Source organism: Vigna umbellata, chromosome 10 (genome assembly GCF_029865625.1).
Source record: "Vigna umbellata cultivar VRB3 chromosome 10, Vumbellata_1.0, whole genome shotgun sequence".
NCBI classification, from domain to species: domain Eukaryota; kingdom Viridiplantae; phylum Streptophyta; class Magnoliopsida; order Fabales; family Fabaceae; genus Vigna; species Vigna umbellata.
In genome coordinates, this window is record NC_142174.1 from 24757679 (window position 1) to 24779967 (window position 22289).

Genomic DNA, 22289 nt, shown 5'->3' on the forward strand with positions numbered 1-22289 from the left:
CGCAGGAACATCCAGAAACTAATGTCTAAGTTGGGAGACTTACCGTTTTCAGAATCGTGATTGGTTCGGTCCAAAATGAAGCTTACAGCTGGGAGAACGTTCCTATGGTGCTGCAAGTTGATCGGAGAAGAAACGTGAGATTTACAGTAGAGAGAAGGTGGTCTGGTTCTAGAGAGAAGGCAGAGGAAATGAAGGGTTGGGTTTTGTGAGGAAGAAGGTGAATGCAGAGAGTGAGAGGAAGTGTTTTCAGAGAAATCATTTTCTCTCCTACGTCAAACGGTCATGCACTCTCATACTGCCACCTGTTTCCCACTACAGATTTCCGAAGGTTCTAAAACGACACTTGGCAGGAGTGTGTCAGTGTGTGTGCGTGCGTTTTTCAGTGCATGCAGAGAGTATGTAAGTGGGTTTTAATTGTCTGAGTAGTGACGTGGACTGCACTACAGGTAGGTTTTAATGCTTTTAAATTTGATTTGACTTAAGTTGCAGTGTTAATTATCTAGGGTCTCACAAAATGTTATAATCATAACCCCAAATTACACAAATCACTTAAAACCTCATCTTGCTTATTAAAAAAGTTAAAAATGTTCGTCATACTACTTATTTCCAATTACTACGTATCTTAACTATTCAAATCAAGGGCAATGTTTGTTTTTTCATTTTTAACGACTAACGTGCTTTTGTGTTTTCCCTGTTTTTTAATCTTTGCAGACTGTATTTCTTATCGACGAATTTAAGAATATGCGATTATAAAAATTTACTTCAACGGTCAGCGACGAAAACGATTTATATAGCTCCGAAACACGTGACGCACCAAAAAACATGAGCACAGTGCTCATTCTAGAAACCGCATGAAATCTAATCTGATAATAACGCATCACCAACAGTTTCAAAAGAGATTAACTTTACCTCCACAAATTCATTTTTTCAGCATCTGGGGCCAGGAATTGGATTCTTATCGACATGCGATGATCGATGTCTTCAATTTTGGGAGTAGTAAACTAAACGCAGATTCGATGCAGACATTTAGATTCGCTGAACCGAACATTCTTTCAAGAACCAATAAATTACTATCATTAAACTCAGCAGAAACACAGTTTCCTCCCAATAGCAAAAGAAAATTGAGACCGAAAGCTAGACAAGTTTTGAAAAAGTGATTGTTACTAAAAACGTCATGGCATTGCAAGCATTAAGTGGTGCACTTCTCTCTAAATTGTCAAACTTCGGGCACGAGTTGGAAAGTGTGCGTGGAAAAAGTTAAGCGTATTTGGCTGACACCACTGACACCTTGCTCAATGCAAATGTTTAGACAAGGTTTCATATGAATTGATTTAATTTTCTTTCTTTCATTCAAAAGAAAGCATATATTACAGATCAATATTTCCAAAAAACTAGAATTTAAACCGGGACTTGTGCGAATTATAATCAAATGCGACAATGGATACAAAGGATACTCGAACCCTACACAAGGGACAAGGGATGTTATATTCGTAAAACTTCTCATATCTGTTCTTTACCATCACCCAAACTATAAAGTTTAAAATTAAAAGTAAAAAGTGGTGATCCAACAATGGTATCAGTTTCGGCGTCAAGCAGGATAGGAGTCAATCATTGTTGACGCTTGGTACGGGGCAAGAGAGCGAGAAGAATTTTTTTCCTTGGACCCTGCAATCCAATCAACCTCCATTAGACAAATAACAGCATATGATCAAAATTGAGTACTAACTCAGCAAAAGCACATCAAAAACACATTAACACAAGCAAGCACGCACGCACACTGTCCCTGATCATCAAATACAACGCAGACAACCTCCTCTTGATATTGTCCATCTGTTACAGGACACAACTGGTGCAAGCAGCTTTATAGGCACATCAACGTAAAAGGTCCAAGTACAAATACCCGGACTACCACCTTTCACTAGGTTCAGATACCAGAATTCAAGGGACATGGGTTTTGATCAATAGTTGATTTTCTAATCTATGGTTTTAACAGCAGCTTATCCCCTAAGCACAACCCTTCTCACTTTAGAAGTCAAATCTATATTTTCTTAAGGGCTATTTGACATCTGAGACATTATAATTTGTTTTACAGGTATTTTTATCAAATAACTTTGAACAATGATGATGAACCTATAGAAGGAAAGAGAATGAGAAATATTGGTATGTGACAAGCTTGTACTGAGGACATGAGTACAAAAAATAGTGTTTAACAATATTTAACATGAAGATATCTTCCAACAAAACTCCATTAGCCAAACTTATGCTACATTATCTGAATATAATATAACAATGCCTAAATCCATATATTTGGTGTACATTCACAACAGTAAATGTTAGGTTTCTTGTTAAAGAAATCCTATCTCTCACTCAACAACTCTCGGAAACAGTACAGAAAGTATGTATAACCTCTGATACTATTGACTTTCAAGAAAGAATGCAAGAATAGGAAGAACAAAGGAAGCTTAACCTTCCCCAACAAGGATAACCAAATCCTGTTTTAGAAACTACTAACAGTCCAGAGTCCCTCCCCTTATTCCCCTTAACTATTTATACAACAATAAGTGTTCCCCCTTCCTAACTGTCAGACAGTTAGGCCAGCTAATGCAACTAACTACTCACATACTCTTCTTTCTCCTAACATACACCCTCATCATCCTATCATTACCCCCTCCTCCATCCATAACCTTGTCCTCAAGGTTAAATTCTGGAAACTGTTCATGGATTGTGGCTTGATCTTCCCAAGTTGCTCCTTCTTTTCCCCTGTCTGCCATTCTACCAGAACTTGGTGACATACTTCATCTTCTTTTTGAATTTGCCTACGCTCCAAAGTTCTTGCTGGCCAAAAAGCAGGACCGTCAGCTTGCAACTCCTCTGGCAACATCTTTTCAACCCCATGGTCCCCCACCGCTTTCTTTAACTGCGCCACATGGAACACTGAATGAATCCTGGCAGATTCAGGTAACTCCAATCGAAAAGCTACACTCCCCACCTGCTGTAACACCTTGTAGGGCCCAAAATAACGTGCCGAGAGTTTTGGGTGTAGTCTAGTTGGCATTGAAGATTGACGGTGTGGTCTAATCTTCAAGTACACCCAATCTCCCACTTTTACATCTACCTCCCTCCTCTTCTTATCTGCTTGCTGCTTCATTAATTCCTGAGCCCGATTCAAGTGATACTTTAACTGTTTGAGGGCTTCATCTCTTGTCATCAAATCCTGTGCCACTGCCTCCACTGGTGTTTCCCCCGGAATGAACCGACTAAATGAGGGAGGGGCTCTCCCATATACAACTTCAAACGGCGTGCATCTTGCAGCTCCTTGATAGCTCGTGTTATACCAAAACTCAGCCCAAGGAAGCATAGCATACCAGCTCTTTGGTTGTTCAGAGCAAAAGCACCGCAAATATCCTTCAACAATGCGGTTAACCACCTCAGTTTGCCCATCCGTCTCTGGATGATACGCCGTGCTCATTTTGAGCTGTGTTCCCAGCATCTTGAATAATTCCTTCCAGAAAATACTCAAAAATAAGGGATCTCTATCACTCACCATAGAAACCGGAATCCCATGTAGCTTGATGATCTCTTTGGTGAACACATCAGCTACGGTTTTAGCAGAATATGGGTGTTTCAATGCCATAAAATGAGCGTATTTACTCAACCTGTCCACCACTACCATAATGGCATCATACCCCTGGGATTTAGGTAACCTTACTATGAAATCCAAGCTGATTTCCTCCCAAACAGCTTGCGGAATGGGTAGGGGTTGCAACAGCCCTTGAGGATTTGCTGCCAAATACTTATGCTGCTGGCATACTGCACAACTCGCCACAAATTCAGTAATTGTCTTCTTTATCCCCACCCAATACAAAGATTGGGCTATCCTCCTATATGTACGGTAGACTCCCGAGTGCTCCCCAGTTTTGGTTACATGGAATTCATCAAGTAACTTTGGTATCCAAACTGAACTGGACGATATCACCATCCGGCCTTTGTAATGCAATCTTTCATTTTCTAGAGTGTAAGCTCCATGATAGTTTGAATCCTGTTTCAGATCAGCAATCACTTTCTGCAATGTCACGTCCTCCTCTACCTCTCGCAAGATGTCGTTAAAATCCTGCCAAAAGGGCCTGGAAATGAGCTGTAATTCTCTTTCTTCCATCTCTCCTTCATCTCTCCTCGAGAGGGCATCAGCAGCCCTATTGGTACTTCCCTTTTTATATACGATCTCAAAGTCATAACCCATTAATTTTGCCAACCAGTTTTGCTGACTTTGAGTGGTAATTCTCTGTTCCATCAAGTATTTCAAGCTGCGCTGGTCAGTGTGCACGGTAAATTTCCTTCCCACCAAGTAAGGTCTCCAGTGCTGAATGGCCAAAACGAGAGCCATTAATTCTTTCTCATAAATTGACTTACTTAGAGAACCCGTAGACAAAGCCTTGCTAAAAAAAGCTATCGGTCTCTTATTTTGGGTCAACACAGCTCCCACCCCACCTCCAAAGGCATCACACTCAATGTGAAACTCTTGTTCGAAGTTTGGCAAAGCTAACACGAGAGCTGAGGTTATCGCAGCCTTCAACTTATCCATCGCTTGTTTGGCTTGCTCGGACCAGTCAAACTTACCCTTCTTCAATAGCTCCGTCATGGCCAATTTTCCATATCCAGCCACAAACCTTCTATAGTAACCCGTTAGCCCCAAGAAGCCCCTTAATGCCTTCAAGCTCCTCGGCTCTCCCCATTCCACCACGGCTTTCGTCTTATCACCATCCATCTCCACCCCCTGTTCTGAGATTTGATGGCCTAAACATTGGATCCTCCTTCTTCCAAACTCACATTTCTTTTGGTTGGCCACCCATCCATTCTCCTCTAGCACCCGTAGCACTCCGTCTAAATGCACCAAGTGGTCTTCCCATGTGGAACTGTAAACAAGGATATCATCAAAAAAAACTAACACCCATTTCCTAAGATACTTCCGCAATAGCTCATTCATCGTACTCTGGAACGTAGCAGGGGCATTGGTGAGCCCAAATGGCATAACAAGGAACTCGAAATGGCCGAGGTAAGTGCGGAAAGCAGTCTTGGGCACATCTCCTTCCTCCATTCTAATCTGGTGATATCCAGATTTTAAATCAATCTTCGAAAAGTAACGTGCACCGGTCAGCTCATCTAGCAATTCTTCTATCACGGGGATAGGAAACTTATCGGGGACAGTTGCTTTATTTAGGGCCCGATAATCTACACAGAACCTCCAACTCCCATCCTTCTTCTTCACCAAGATCACCGGACTAGAGAATGGGCTCGTGCTCGGACGAATGATGCCCGCCTTCAACATATCTTCCACCTGCTTCTCAATCTCCCCCTTCATGAGGTGAGGGTAGCGATATGGCCTCACATTTATGGGGTCTACTCCCTCTCTGTTTCGGTGTTCTCTGTTTCAGTTTGGAGGCAGCCCCTGAAATTCACGAAAAACGGATTAGTGCGCCTGCAACACCGCTTGTAATTGTTTTTTCTGCTCTTTCGTCACATCATTATCCCACTCACTGCAGTTTTCCTCCTCCACTTTGCACAGATTCCAAACCACAGCCCCTGAGTCAGCTTCCACTAGTTTAAGCAAGCTCCTGGCATTCACCACCTGTCTCGATAATGATGGATCACCCCTTATCCATATCTTCTTGTCCCCCACTTTGTAAACCATAGTCATTTTTCCCCAATTGGTGCTTACTTCTCCTAGTTTGGCCAGCCATGTAACTCCCAAAATTACATCTACACCCCCCAGCTCAAAGACGTAAAAATCTTCCTCCACATCGACTTCCTCCAACTTCACCGTCACCTTCAATGCTAATTCCTCCGTCAGCTTCCGGCCTATGTAGTTGTGACTGGCGCCGCTGTCTATCAGCACCACCACCCTCCTTTCTCCGATCATCCCTGTCAATTTTAGCGTTCTGGCCGACGTTAGCCCTTCCGCAGAACAGGCCGATAACTCCAAGAGCTTCTCTCCTTGGGTTTCGGGTTCTTCCCCCACTTTCTCCTCTTTGTCTTCCGCTAACAATAATACCCTCAAACTCTTCTCATCACAACGATGGCCGGGTGCGAATGGGCCACCGCACCGGAAGCAACGACCCTCCTTACTTCTCTTGAGAAACTCCGGATATGGTAGGTTTCTCACCATTCTTCCACGGTTATCATTCCCACCAGCAATATTCAGTCTTGTATTCGCGTTCGCGATACCCCCATCTCTTCTCACATTTCCCGCCGTCTCCACTCGGCCTCCTTGGTTCGCCGGATTACGAATCGGGTCTGTTCGTATCACTCCTCCCGATGATCGCGTCCCTACGGGATTCATTCTGAACCCACTCGCAAAACCCCCTTGCGCTCTCACCATCGCATCCTCCACGTCCCGAGCGACCCTCATTGCCTCCATTAAATCCGGCGGGTTCTGGATTCGAACCTGCCCTTTTATGTCCTCCCGCAGTCCGACGAGGAAATATCCGAGTACTTGCTCCTCCGGTATGCCCCTTGTCTGTCCCGTCACTACCTCAAAGTTGCGCACAAATTCCTCCACCGTGCCCTCCTGTCTCAACAACGCCAACCTCTCGAACACCGTTCCTCTAAATCCCCCACCGAACCGGTTGATCATCGCGGCCTTCAAACCGTCCCATGAGCGATTTCTTGCTTTCTCTTTCCAGAACATAAACCAGTACGCTGCGCTTCCCTCCATACTCACATACGCGATTTCCACTTTGTCTTCATCGCTCATCACATTCTGAATGTCGAAAAACCTTTCCGCTCTGTTGAGCCAACTCAAAGGCTCGTCTCCATCGAATGTCGGCAATTCAATCCTTTTCCGCCACGGCTTTTGTTCCTCGCCTCTGTTTCCATTCCCTCCATTCTCATTTTCCCCCACGACTCAGTGTCTGTTGTCGTTCACCGAACTGTCACCGGAACTCCCCTCCAGTGGATTAACGTGCGTACCCAAGACCCTCATAATTTGCTGCAAGTCTCGTCGTACAGCCGCTGACTCAGCCTTCATTCCCTCCATCGTGATCTCAATTGCCTCCAGTCTCGCATCGGTATCGTTCTCCATCTTTGTTCACTTCTCGCAAAATTGGGATCTGGCAGGTCTGACCAAATTGTTAGGTTTCTTGTTAAAGAAATCCTATCTCTCACTCAACAACTCTCGAAAACAGTACAGAAAGTATGTATAACCTCTGATATTATTGACTTTCAAGAAAGAATGCAAGAATAGGAAGAACAAAGGAAGCTTAACCTTCCCCAACAAGGATAACCAAATCCTGTTTTAGAAACTACTAACAATCCAGAGTCCCTCCCCTTATTCCCCTTAACTATTTATACAACAATAAGTGTTCCCCCTTCCTAACTGTCAGACAGTTAGGCCAGCTAATGCAACTAACTACTCACATACTCTTCTTTCTCCTAACATACACCCTCATCATCCTATCAGTAAACGTCATTGAAAAACATCTGAATATATATGAAAAGAAAGACAATTAATTACCATAGGAATCCCGAGTTCTTTGAGATCATTTTCTCCCATCTGCTTCAATGCAGTCATATCCACCTGGTTGAACATATCAGAGCATAAGATAAGTAGCAGTACAAAATTAGAACAAAACAATTCATTGCGGAAGCATAGTTATCAAAATCATACTTTATATTCCATTAATCCATACATCCGTACTAAGATAAATTGAGACACAAAACAATTTATGATCACTTAAACACTTTACAAACCAAAGAGATTGATAGTAAGAGTAAGCTCTCAAGCTGTTATTTAAGAGTTAAATTTAATCATTACAGTATTGCCCCTTCATGTAAGGATGAAAGCCACCCAAAGAAGAAAGATATCAAAAGAATTTACAAGGCGTAATTCTTAAATAATGCTTCAATTGTTAACATTTGTAAAAGATCCTACATTGACTATAGATATGATCAAATTATAGCATAGAGGTAGGGTGTAAGCCTCTCCTTTCAAACCAGTCTTATAAGATTGAGCTAGACCTAAATCCATTTTCTAAAACAGTATTAGAGCCAATCCCTAGCAAGGTGTATTGGGCGTTCGTGGCACCATAAATATTTGTTCCCACACTTGAGATGTCCAATTATCGGCACGAATGAAGGTGTTGAAGACCTTATATCAACTAGGGATATGGCCAAATAACAATATATAAGTGAGTGTAAAATCTATCTCGCAAGCCAAGTTGAGTTAAGCCTAAATTCACTTTCAAAGATTATTTATACCCAATTTATGCAACTACAAAACATTCACATCATACCAACAATGACACAATTTGCCAATGAACACTAGTACAGTACAAATAGAGTAAAACTATAAAATTCAATTAAAGAGAATAGTTTAGTCTGAAACTAATATGCAATAATGTAACCAAGTTGAAGAAGTGAGTCTCTGTTAGGAATCTTTAGTGTAAGAACCTAACAGTCACCCTCACCACTGATATGCACTCACACAAGACAGAAAGAATCAAACAATGGGTATGTTATTCATCACAGTAACAATCACTGAGTACAAAGTGTAATCGAGGGCCTAACCCCTCTCACCAGGTTCGAAACCGGTCTGTACAAAGTATACAATTGACTAACTCCCCTACATAATTACAAAAGGTTTACATTTATAGGCCCCTTGCCCGCCTTCTCCAACTGTTCCACCCTTCGGCTCTTTCACCCCTATCTTATATCCTATCAGTCTCAGTCATTCAATGGAACATATTTCCCTAAACATGTAAATTGAACACAGAACTTACGAGAATCCAACCACCAATAACAAAAATGAAACAAACTATCCTGAAAGAGAAAAACACAAACTAATTCAATAGGAAAAATACTACTCGGGAATGTCACAGGACAATTATGTGAAAGTTCCCAATATTTATAGTCTTTTACAGTCATTTTGTTAGTTAGCATTCCAGTACCAATAAGTAGATGATTTTGACATCTAACTGAACACGGGAGAATAGAAATTATCAATTGAAAATAAATACATAATAAATATGATTTCATTTACGGAAAGAAATGAGTTACATACTTCCTCTGCCTTAAAGAGAATGGCATATTTTTGAAGTCCTAGTGCATGTAACAGACCATCCACAGTCTGGTTTGGTTGTTGTACTTGTTCATCACCCTATATGATAACCATCAAATACACACGTTAGGATGAACTTTTTACAGTTAATCTGTTTCAAGAACTAAACATATCTCAAGTATCCATGATCAATTCAAAAAATTAACATAAACTTCTGTCTGCTAAATTTTGTCTTGATAGATGCTAACATTTCTTCACAAAAAACATAGAGCAAATATGTGCATAAGCAAAATGCCAGATACGCATAAGCATTACACACAGAAACTTCGTTTAAATAAAGAGGCACCCAAAGCACATTCTATTGATGGAATATTCTTTTTTCTAAATGAGTGTTTCTCTAGTATAACCTTCCCCATTCTTACAAGACTATTCGGCTCATTAATTTTTTTAATAACTAAAAAATGCCTTCATAAATCAAAGATGTTAATTCATGTCAATGAATCAAATAAGGGTCACATGAGGTAGTATTAGTGATTAGCACCTAAGCACATGGGGAAACCTCCTATGAATGGTAGTTGTCAAGGGGAGGAACAAAGCCACTTAAGTGCTCCACCAAGCATCCTATACTGTTAAATGTGGAATTTGGTCAACCCAAAATACCCATAATCGTAATCACCTACACTAGAAGCTGACATCCCAACAGTTGCACTTTACAATGCTTCACTTAGCTTTTTTAATTATTCCCTCCATAAGTACACTGACGTCTTGGCAGCTGCACTCTACATGCTTCACTTAGTTCTTCTTAGTAGCTCCTCCACAGATAGGCAGCTTTTCTTGATACATTAAGAGCATCATTAGTGCAAGATCTTATTTTGAGATCTTGCACTACTTTTTGGCGGGTTTCTCCATCACATAGGACATGAGCTTTCTTAAGATCTCATTAAACTTTTGCTATAGTGGTAGATCTTGGAAAATGTGCAGATATTCATGCTTTTTCTACAAGAACCCATCCTCCAAGCTGGAGATCTTTATTTTGGATTTAGTGTAAGATTTTGTATTTAGATCCCAGCTCAAGATCTTGCACCAAAGATTTTCTAATGACCAACTTTGATACAAATTATAAATGATCCAAGAACTTAAGGAACCTTCCTTAAAAGCTAATAGTGGTTGTAAGCATTTTAAACCCCACACTAGAATCTCATACTTTCAATATAAGACTTAGGTCTCATACCTCGAAATTTGATCCTAACACAGGATAACACCCAAGCACTGGGGTAACCCTCCCTCAAAAACTAGATGTCAAAAGGGGAGAACCAAGTCACTTGAGTACTCCGTCAAGAATCCCATGCTGCTCAATGTGGGACATATCAACCAAAGTCCCTACAGTAAAATTTCCTTTAAAAGTTGACATATCAACAGCTACATAGTACAGCACTTTACTCACCCTTTTAAGTCAGTCACTTCATATGTATACCTTCCAAACTATGACAACCAGCTCCAACATCAATTTATAAGCACACAAACACTTTGGAGACCATCTTAAAGCTAATTTTAGAGGAGGAAGAAGCTAGTTATTCAAGTTTCCTATCAAGCATCTTATGCCACACAATGAGGGAGTTAGACACCCAATAATATCCAAGCCCTATTCCCAAACATTTTTTTTAAGGTTCGAATCAACTTGCTGGTTCAATCAATTTAACTGAAAAGTATAATACATTCAACTTGTGCAAATACAATAAACTCAGGACTGATATGAACAACACAGAACAAGTAAACTCAACAAATCAGGGTCAACAAAATGGCAAAACCATCCACAAAATAACCGAACCCATTAGCTTCTATAAGCCAGCAAGGTTGTCATTTAGAGAGGCATTCATAACCAAACCAACATTCCATTTCCAGCAATAAAAGAATGTACCACATATTGACCATCATATCTCCTAAAAGGGAATGTAACCATCGCCATGATCTAGTCTAAGTTGGGGTAGCAGAGGACAAAATCATTCTCACCAGATAAAACAATAGAACCCTTTAGCTTTTCCAAGGCAGCCAACTTATCACTTAAAGAGATATTCACAACTAACCAACATTCTATCAATAAAAACAATACGGACCACATTACAATTAATTATATGACCTTATATCTCCTAGAGGGGAGCTAAGCATAACCATCACTAGGACCATGTTTGGGGGATGAAAACAATCATTGGATGCCCTCCAGAATTAGATAGTCATAGTTAAGCATCAATTCCCATTCATGTCCAACTATTCATCTCATCTTGAAACATATAGGATAAAATATTTTAAGATATGTTTAAAATAAATACTATTGTAATTTCTTTAAGAAACAAAATTAAAATTGAAAATCATTATTAAATAGTATCCAAATTAAACATATGAAACTCAATGCATAAACAAATTATAGTTTACATGTAGAAGTGGTGAGAAAGAGTTGCTTCTATCGATATTGTAGTCAAGTGGAGTAATAAATAAATTGCCACCCCTCACCGATCAATTCTTTCACTTGATCAAGGTTTAACCTAAAGGACAACAAAGATTCGTAAAACAATAAATTGATGTACAAAAAAACATTAATTCTAACTTCTAAGCACTCTTTCATTTTTAAAGATATCTAACTGTATCCGTGTCAAATACATCCTCGACACAGACATGTTAGTCTAATGAACATATCAATGCATCACCGGTGTGCAGACAAAGAAAGAAACTACTAGAAAAAACTCAAATCAAATGATAAAAAACAATTAAAAACCAGAAAATGCACAACTTTACACCACTGAACAATCCAAAGTTAAGGTCAAATTAAAGAAATGGGTCCTAGATCTGACCCAGAAATGCTATAGTAGGATGGCGGATGGTAGCATCGCTTTTATAAAATGCAGATGATCTTACCACCAAAGTTCCAATCCAATCCTCGGCAATGCTTGCTATCACAGAAAATTTGAGTTGTGGCTGTATAGCTGCTAATTGCAACTCATTTTGTGGGTGTCAGATTTTGGTAGTGGCAGCTACTCCACACCACTTAAGATAATAAATGTAATGCAAAAAATTTACACTTAACAAATATTAATGTTCAAGTTAAAAATAAGACCCAAAAAATAAAGCCGTATTCATCATCGATATTAAAAAACCACAGCTTAAGCAAATAATCGTAGTTAGTCTAAGTCATAAGGCAGTGAGAAATAGGTCATCTACTTTTTAAAGTTAATACCTTCCTAAAAATTCCCGAGACAACACCAATTGGACACATAATGCCACAAACCCAATGTCTGTGCACAGGATAAAGGAAGGAAGAAAGACATTGAGTAAGGAAACTGGATATTAAGTGCTGACCTTGGCTGGAAAATGTCAAAATGTGAAGCATGCTGAAAAAGCAACAGAAAAAATGTGGTAGATTGAAACCAAGGATGTCTATACCTAACATGGTTTTGAAGGATAAAATGATTTGGAATCATAGAAGTAACACCAAAACACTGTCTTATTTATCTAAGAACAGAGGGGAACATCATGGATTTTCACTAGTTAGTATAAATACTTCATCCTCTGCATTTCAACCAAAATTTGGACTTTTATCCATGTGATGTTAAGTTCCCAATTGCAGATTCAGCATCACCACACTCTGGGACAAATATAAGAAAAACTCCAGGAGGCACTCAATTTTCGAATTATTGACAGTGCAAAGTTTAAAACATTTAGCATACTGTATCAAGTTAACTAACATGACCCAAATCTACAAATCCAGTTAAGCCAGTCACTCAAGCATTTGTCTTACATAGGAAGCTAGGATTACCAGAAAGAGAGCTTCTAAGCTTTCACCAAAAGCAGATTGCAGAGTTCACACATACCTTTTTAATTATCAAATCCGATTAACGACCAAAATTTATAAATACCAATCCTCCAAAAACAGTCCCCATAGTAGAATATCATGAAGTTGTAATTGTACTCAATCCCCCCAATAAAATTATAATTCACCATTTACTGTTGCTATAAAAAGGATTCCTTAAAGAATCTTTTATTGAATCCTTGTTTGTCTTTATGGCTATAGAATACTCAAGCCTATATGTTCTCCTTACATAAAACAACCCCCTTTCAGGTGCTATAGACAAACGAGAGAAACACAATGGACTCAGATATCCACCAGATGGTAATGGGAAAAATGGATATCTACAGGTCAGAAGATTATTGATACTCACCACATATGATGACCTTTGGGCAACACTGCTTGATGGAGGAAGTTGGCCAGCATGAGATGCTACAGGCTTTGCAGTTACTGGAGGTAATGTGGACATTGTAGAGCGTGACATGAAAGATTGAGGTGTACTTACTGGAGGCCTCGAAGCTTCAAGAACATCTCGACTTACATATGGAACTGGTCTGACGCCATCATATGTCCTGTTTAATGGCCTTCTCTGTAGGTCTTGGACATCCCTTTGAGGGGAAATACCCCTTGAAGTACTCGGAAACCCATCTGGTGATCTTCTCCTTATATGATCCCATGTCCACGGAGAGTACGAGCTTCTCATGGATTCCATGCGCATTAAATCATCAGAACTTCTAGCCGAGGGAATTTGCCTCAACAAACTTGTTTCCCTTGATTCTGGCATACGCTGCTTTGAACTAAAACTATTTGTCAGAGAGTGAGCTGTCTTTGAAAGTTTTTCACGGAGATCCATATGCCTCTTACTACCGTTGCTGTCAGCATGCCTAGATGCACTTTTTTGCATGAGCTTCAACCGAAGATCATCTTTACCAATATGTCCAAATAAGTAAATTTAGAGAAACAAGATTAGAAACATAAAAGCCATTGAGTAGCATAAAGATGCAAGGGTGGTAAAGACTGCTAAGGGAGCTTACTTCCATCCAGTCCATTTTGTATGCTTACATCTCCTCGCTGTCTGCAGAGAATATGGACAGCAAATTTGATGTAAGCTGGCTACAATTAAATTATACAAACAGCAGGAAAACTACTCTCTCTCTCTCTCTCTCATTTGTCAGTCTATATAACAAAAAAACTAGAGACACACCGTTTATTGCCGCCAAGTCCATTTCCGTGCCACACAGAACCATCTACATTGTTTCCAATCCTGTCTCTTACAGACCGCTTAGTGCCAGCTGAGGGAAGAGAAGAAAAAGAAGAAACATCTACAGAAGATACATCCCTCTTCACAACCTAACCTCAAGCAATACAAGGTCACGGAAATCAATCAATCATGAAAAATCAGAGCAAAACTCTATCTCAAAAGGTAAGAAGTGGTAGCGAAAAAAATCTAAATTGAACTGCATTCGTTTACTCCTAATGAATAAATTGAAAAGAGAAAAAAAAAAACAGAAGAGCACAAAGTCATGCCGATAGTAGAACTAGACGTAAACAACAAACGAAAAGCACACGAAGAAGTTCCTTGTATAGAAAACATTACCTACAATAAATTCCGAATTAAACGAAATTGCAACCTACCTGACCACTACGCCCTAGAGTGATGGTAACGCGACCCCTCGAATGATCGGACATGGCGACAACCGAAACCCTAAACTATCAACTGAGCAAAAGCTTCTGCAACTCCGAATAGTTACCGTGAGAATCGCTGAGAGCTAGCGTAACCCTAAACCTAACCCTAGTCCCATTGCCCGTGACTCGAAGCAGAGAGTGCAAACTAAACGTCAACACCACGGTTTGACAGATAATAAAATGTACGAGCTTCAAGATTCGGATTCACATTCAAGAGAGACAAATGAGGATGAAGGGTTAGTGGAAAAGAGAAAGAGGCGAAGATTTTGCGTTGAAGTGAAAACGGTGGAGTACCGAGGGGTAGTGCAGCTGTGCACAGGGAATATCCTGGGAGCATGATCGAACTAGGACCGTTGGATCAACTGACCTCGGTCTCATATAGGGCTAGACCACTCTTTACTAATATATGCATCAAAACTAAAGTGAGAAAAAGACTCTCACAAAAAAAACATAGAGAAGGCCCACTGGATTAATTTAATTATTTTTGTGGTTAATTAATTTAATTTTTTTATGAATATATCACTTTTTAAAGAAAGCAAAACCATCCATAAATTTCATAATAAAATCGATCTTGGTGACACTACGTATTGTAGAAATCTCTTGTGACATTTACTAAACACATCTCATCGATTATCAAGTACACTTTTTTTCTCACTTTTCACTTTTGTAGTGGTTCATCCTATTAGTTGCTTGATTGATTATTAAGTACACCTTTTTTTTCACTTTTCACTTCTGTATTGGTTCATCCTATTAGTTGTTTGAGATTGTAGGTTTGTAGTATAAGATCGGTCTCATCTTATGAATGGTTAAATATGTTTTTAGTTCCTCAAGTATTACGCGATTTGGGTTTCGTCCCTCTTCCAAAGGTTTGTTCATTTTCATCATCTTCCTTAGATAACTCGAATTTTTAGTACTCAAAAAGTAACGGCGTTAAATTTTCTCTGAGGTGGCTAACGGTGTGCTAGATCACTCTTCCTTTTTCTGAAACGTGTCGATCTTTCCTTGCTCATCTTCACTGAGGATTCTCTCCCTCCCTTATTCATCTCCATCATCCTCCAACTCTCTTCATCATTGGGCCTCTGCCTCTCCTACCGTCTCCGACTGGTCCCTCCACACCGACCAGACTGACCAGACCGATGCCAACATCTTCTACTCCATCACCATCGTCGACGAGTACATTTTCCTTCCTCTGTCTCATTTCTCCCTCGCACATTCGTCCTTCTCCAATTGAATTGGTAGTAGTGAGTGATAACAGTTGAAAAACTGTTATTTTTATACTTAAATTTGACATCAAAAACAACCTTTATTACTTAGAAACTAGCTTGGAATCATGTTTTTGCTTATGTTTTTAAAATAAGAGAGTTGGATGGGTTTTATGCTTGGTTTCCCTTGTTTTTGTAGGTTTTAAGATGAATTGAATGGAAGAAGTGAAGTAGCCATAAGTTGGAGTCAGAAAAGGAAGAAAAAGTGCATAAAAGAAGAGCCGCAAGTACCGCTCAGCAGAAATTACCGCTAAGCGGCACTCTAAAGACCCGCAATCACCGCTGAGGGGTAAAACTACAGTTGAGCGTCAAACTGAAGAATCGCGCTTACCACTGAGCGGCATTTTAATGGGTCTTGGGCCACTTTTCTGTAATCTTTAAGAGTCTATATAAGGTTTTAGTCAACCTAGGATTAGTATCTTTTGGCAGAACGAAGCAAAATCACACTTTCTTCATCCGTTGGAGGAGAGGATTTTGGATGCTCAAGCTCCACTCTTCAAATTTTAGGGTTCTATCTTTCATTCTTTCATTGTTTTTCATCTAGTTTCACCATGATTATGGTGAACTAAACCTTCATTGTTATTGGGAAATCAATGTAATCCTTTGAAACTCTCATGTATTGAATTGATCTTTAATTCATATGCTTTCTTTTATTAATTGTTAGGGTTTTTCTTCTATACTCTATGCATGCTTTGTTTAACTCATTCAATTGCATGATCATTGATTTTATTTATATGAACACATATAGGTAAATCTAGACATGAAGAAATTCTCCCAATAGTAATATTGCCTAGACATAGGAATAGGAGGATTGGTTGCCTTTAACCTTCTGTGCAAATGTAATGCATGAATAATTGCTAGGGAGACAAGACATTGTAAACTAGTGATTAGGAGTAGGCTTTCTTCACCAAGACATTGGGTTTAAGGTAAATTAGAAAGTGGCATTAACATTAATGAAGAAGATGAATTCTTGAATACATGAGAGTGGATAGGATGAATTGAAAACTGATGACAAATTTATGAACACCGAAAAACGGCGCCACAAACTTATTTAACAATCGGCAAGTGTGACCGAATCGTATCAAGTAATAAACTCGGTAAGACCAAGTATCGTTCTTCCAAAGGACTCACGGCCTAGTTTAGTTATGTGATTTGTTGATTATTTAAGACTTAAGAACGAAATAAGTGAAGTTTAATATGCAAAACAGAAAATAAACATGTATGCATGAATGTGATCAATGGCTAAAACAAAATACAAACACTTCAATGGAATATATGGATGAGTATGTTGTTGGGGTTATCAATTTCATCTTATCCACTCTCATATACTTTAGGAATTCAACATTCTTTTCATCATTGTTAATGTCACTCTCTAAATTACCTTGCAAGAAGGCCTATCCCTAATTACGAGTTCATACGATTCCTAGCATTCCTAATAATTAGTTCTTTTAGTGCAGGAGCTTAACGGCAACCAATATACTATTGGGAGAAATTCCCCGGATCTAGACTTCCCCGTACGTTCCCGTATCGACAAAATCAATAATCATACATTGAATAAGTTAAACAAAGGAAGCATTGAGCAAAGAGGAAAAACCCTAACTAATGATGAAAGAAAGCATAGGTCTTAAATATAAGATGTAAAAACAAATTCCATATATGAGAGTTTCACAAGACTACATTGATTCCCCAACAACAATACAAGGTTTAGTTCACCATATTCATGGTGAAACTAGATGAATAATAATGAAAGAATGAAAGATAAAACCCTAGAAAGGTGAAGAGGTAGCCTGAGCATCCAAGATCCTCCTTCAAAGGGGTGGAAGAGAGAGTGTTTGCTTCGTTTCTGCCAAAGATACAAACCCTAGGACGTCCTAAAGCTTATATACTATTCTAAAATTACAGAAAATTTAGGCCCAAGCCCATAAGTGTGCCGCTCAGCGGTAAAGTACCGCTCAGCGGTAAGTGCGTGAGTTGGTTTCTTCCCCTCAGCGGCCATTTTGCCCCTCAGCGGATCCCCCGTGAGCTTCTGAGTGCCGCTCAGCGGTAAACTGCCGCTGAGCGGCAGTTGCGGTTTCTCCTTTTGCACTTTTTGATGTCTTTTCTGATTTCATCTCTCTCCTTCTTCACTTCTTTCACCAAATTCACCTTAAAACCTGCACAAAAACACTGAAATCAAGCATAAACCTGTCCAGCTCTCTTATTTATGAAAATATGAATAAAAGCATGATTTCAAGCTAGTTTCTAAGTGTTAAAGGTTGCTTTTAGTATCAATTTCAAGCATGAAAATAACAGTTTTTCAACTGTTATCACAACCCCAAACTTAGAACTTTGCTTGTCCTCAAGCAAACAAGATGTAACTCAATCTTCTACCAATTCATATGATGGTTCACTCATTCAAAAATTTCTTTTCAAGATAAGCAAAGACTTCAATCAAACTTTTGACCAAGATTTCAATCAAGATGTGCACATGCTTTAGTGTTCACAAAGTCAGTTAATATCAAACAAATGCTATTTTTCATGAATGATCAACCAATTAAGCATGGATGTTCATGTGCTCATGGAATACTTCCTCACCAGGTAAAGTGTTTCACTCACACACAAGTGTATAAGAGGTAATCACTCATTCACTCCACTACCACAATGTCACATGAATCAACTTTGCCTTTCATTTAACCACAATCAAAACATTTACAAGCATGCATCATCACAAGGACTTTTCAATGGCTTATAATGTGGCTGGGCTAATCAAGAAAATTGGTTTTTCTGGATCACAAAATCCTTGAGTTAAGAGAATCATAACAACACAATTATTCTTATTTTTCCCAACTTGTCTTTACATTGAGCTTTGCTTTTTCTTTTCTTTTCTTTCTTATTCTTAACTTTTAGCTCAATGCTTTTCCTTTTTCTTTTTCATGCTTTCCCAACAACCCCAAACTTGAACATTTAACAATACCACAAAAGATTTTCTACTTAACTCAAGGTAAAGCTTTTCAACAAGGGTTTTCAATTTATGTTCAAGGCTAAGGGTTCAAAGGATAGAACACAAAGTGTTCTCTTTCAGTGGGCTAACTTCATGAATTTGGCCAATAAAAAGGGTTCCAACAAACGGCCTTGATCATATGATGCAAAACAAGCAATTGATTCAATCATAGAAAACCTGGGCAAAATCATTCATGCTTTCAAAGTAATAGCATTCAATCAATAAAAACTCTGGAGCTCAAAACCTCACAAATAGGCTCATTCACATTTGACATACACATCCTGCTTAATCTCACAATCACAATCATAATATCCTGCATTTGTTCACAAAGCTTATGAATCACCTATATAAGCATTTAATGTGCACATCTATCTCAAAATCAATCAATCAATAATCATCATCAAGCACTACTTATCACACAATCACAGTCAATAGCAAACCATCATAACAAACCAGGTTTCCAATAGAGTACATCAACCTTAATCTAAAACAAAAGTAAATAAGTTCAGAACACTTAAACCAACAAAAGCATTCATCAGTAAATGCTATCTCAGCTCCTTCTCAATCTGAGTTGTCCTCTGTATCTTCCTCTTCTTCCCCATCTTCATCATCTTCAAATGCATCATCATCATCAGCTTCATCTTCTTCCATCTCCCTAACTGAAGTTTCAGCTGCTTCAGCTCCTCCTCCTTGCACCGGCTCCTCTGGCCAAGCTACCACATTATGGAATTCCTCCATAGTCCACCTGTGAGCTGGAGGTGTATCATACATCCCCACAATCATCTCAGCAGTAGCCACCTGCCCTCTATGAATGGACTGTAACTGAGCACCTATAAGAGACATGTACATGTCCCTCATCTGGAACGGTTCTGCTTCATGTGTCTCAGCAGATTTCTGGCTCTATGCTTGCCCTCTCTCTCTGCGAGCACGCCGTGGTGGAACTGGCTGAGCTGCCTCCTCACCTCCATAGTACTGTCTGTAATAGGCCTCATCAATGGCTTTTCTTGGCCTTTCAAATGGTGGAGCAGAAGTGTCCACCCCAGCTATCTTGCAAAGGTGAGTGATTAAGGAGGGATGTCCTAGGGGTGCTTTGTTATTTGAGGTATTGGCACACGCACTAATCTCATCAGCTATCACCTGCCCAATATTAACATTTAAGTTCCTGATAGCACAGTAGATGAAGAGTGCCCTGCCGAAAGTAATATCTGACACATGTGAACATGGCTGAATGTTGGCATGAGAAAATGCCATCCAATACTTTGCAAGAGGAGTCAGATCAGTCCTCCTAATGTTTACCACTGAACCAGATCTATTCCTTTGGAAGTGTCCTCCAGGTATACATAGTACTCTCTCTACATCCTTAAAATCAGCCCCTTCCTCCATGCAAAGAGCAAACTGGCACTGCTCACCAGCCCACACAGTATCCAGGAAGTTATTAATAGAATCAGGATCATACCTGATAGCATGGCCTCTGACATAGCCCAGATAATTTTCAGCTGGATAATCACCAATCTTCTTTGCATTGGTGTAGAATTCTTTTACCACAGCTATGTTGGCAAGTGCAGGATATGTGGCTAGCTTTCCCCAGTCATTCCCTAACAATTGCTCTCCAAATTGAGGAGCAAAATTAGGTATCATTCCAACTTTTCTCTCCATAAAGAGTCTCCTGTCTTGCACCACCTTGAAGTGCTTCTCATGTTTCCGAGAGAGGAACCTACTAGAATGAGGCTGTTCTGGTTCCTTTTCCTTTCTCTTGGTTGCCATGGTTTTCAATCTTTTTCCTGAAGAGGATGTCATTCCTGCAATCAAACACAGATACAAAACCACAGAACATGATGTTAATCATTAGTAAAACACAGAATACAACTCCTTTCGAAGCTAAACCACCGCTGAGGGTCAGAATTTCCCCTCAGCGCCACCAGTGCCATAGTCCAGATCACAAAAAACCAGAAAAACCAAATCTGGCAGAGTGCCGCTCAGCGGCAGTTTACCCCTCAGCGGTAACTCTGCAGATTTTTGAAAATCTTGTTTTAAAGCTGTCCTAACTCCACCCAAATGCAATTTTCAGTTTTCCAGATCAAAATCATGCAGTTTAATCGGTTCAAACATCAATTATATCATCAAATCATGCATAGAAATCAAAACCCCTAAATATTGATGCTTTGACAATCACATTCAAAATCAAGAACCCTAGAATGAACAAAATGCTTTTACTTACTTGGGTGGAGATACTAGATGCAATGAGAATGCTTCCAAGCTAAGATGCTCTCTTCCAACCCCAAACTTAGATGAAACACTAGTGAGAAAGTGAGTGGAAGAGAAATTTTTCAAAAGAGAAGAGGTAAAAGATGTGGAGAACCTTGGAAAAGGGATGTGGGAGTGTTTGTGCAGAGAAGAGCCTAAAAGTGAGAGCATTTGCGCAGCTTAGGGTATAAAAATACCCTAATGGGCTCGGGTCCCGCTAAGGGGAAACTAAAGCTCACTTTGCGATAGTACCGCTCAGCGGTAACTTGCCGCTCAGCGGCACTTTCGTGAAGTGCTCTTCTCTTTCTTTTCTTAACCTACGTGCCTCCTAAACATGCCCCTCAGTGGTTCCTTGCAATTCAATCTTCAGAATACTTATGCAAAACCTATTATGCAACTAAAATGAACAAACAGAAACATTCAATCAACTGGGTTGCCTCCCAGGTAGCGCTTGTTTAACGTCACGAGCCTGACCCAAAATCCACCAACACCCATCAGTAGGTGTTACAATCTTACCAACACCCATCAGTAGGTGTTAAATTTTCTCACCAACACCCATCAGTAGGTGTTACAAACTTAGTATCCTTCAGTAGATACTTAACCACCTAACATCCTTCAGTAGATGCTATATCCAATAAAGTATTTACAAAAATAATGTCCACAAATTAAAAGTTACAAAACAAAATCAAAAGTTTTTAAATCACTGGGTTGCCTCCCAGCAAGCGCTCTTTTAACGTCATTAGCTTGACCCAGTAAAGTTCAAATTCCTTCTTCATAGTTGATGTTCTTGTCCCACCAACTCATCAGTTGTTTCCTGTGTACTGCTTTAATTTTTCTAGAATGTGGAGACTCTATCTCTATCATCTCCTTCTCTTTATAGCCTTTCACAACCCACAACTTGTTTTTGATTCTCACAGGTGTACCAAGTTGGGGTCTTCCTTTATTCCAGTCATCAGGAACTTTTCCTCCTCTTTCAATCTATTCTCCTTTATGCACCTGAAACAACAAACAATGGTTACCTGTAACCTTGGGCTTTTCATCTTTATGGCTAGTCATGTGTGCATCTTGAAATGCCGCTTTATAACTAGCTTCTTCCTCCTATGTTTGCGTCTCATCTTTAAAGACATCTACAACAACTCTCTCCTCTTGGTCCTGTAGCACCACGATACCTTCGTTTACATCAATGATAGCTTTGGCCGTTTTCATAAACGGTCTTCCAAGAATCAT

General features: G+C 39.6%; 1 protein-coding gene and 1 pseudogene across 2 annotated transcripts; both read right to left on the minus strand.

Moving 5' to 3' along the window:
* Positions 1–1315: 1315 nt before the first annotated feature.
* On the minus strand, positions 1316–14930 carry LOC124848987 (Sterile alpha motif (SAM) domain-containing protein). Of its 2 annotated transcripts, XM_088100376.1 has the most exons (7): positions 14526–14927; positions 14095–14240; positions 13925–13965; positions 13264–13814; positions 9056–9151; positions 7511–7573; positions 1316–1665 (listed from the first exon to the last, which is right to left on the minus strand). In XM_088100376.1, the coding sequence occupies exons 1-7, from the start codon at positions 14577–14579 to the stop codon at positions 1609–1611; spliced, it is 1008 nt and encodes a 335-aa protein (XP_087956502.1). In that variant the 5' UTR covers positions 14580–14927; the 3' UTR covers positions 1316–1608. The 2 variants fall into 2 exon arrangements, with proteins under 2 accessions (XP_087956502.1, XP_087956503.1); XM_088100377.1 differs by lacking the exon at positions 9056–9151 and having other exon boundaries at positions 14526–14930.
* On the minus strand, positions 5468–7078 carry LOC148192221 (uncharacterized; annotated as a pseudogene).
* Positions 14931–22289: the final 7359 nt, after the last annotated feature.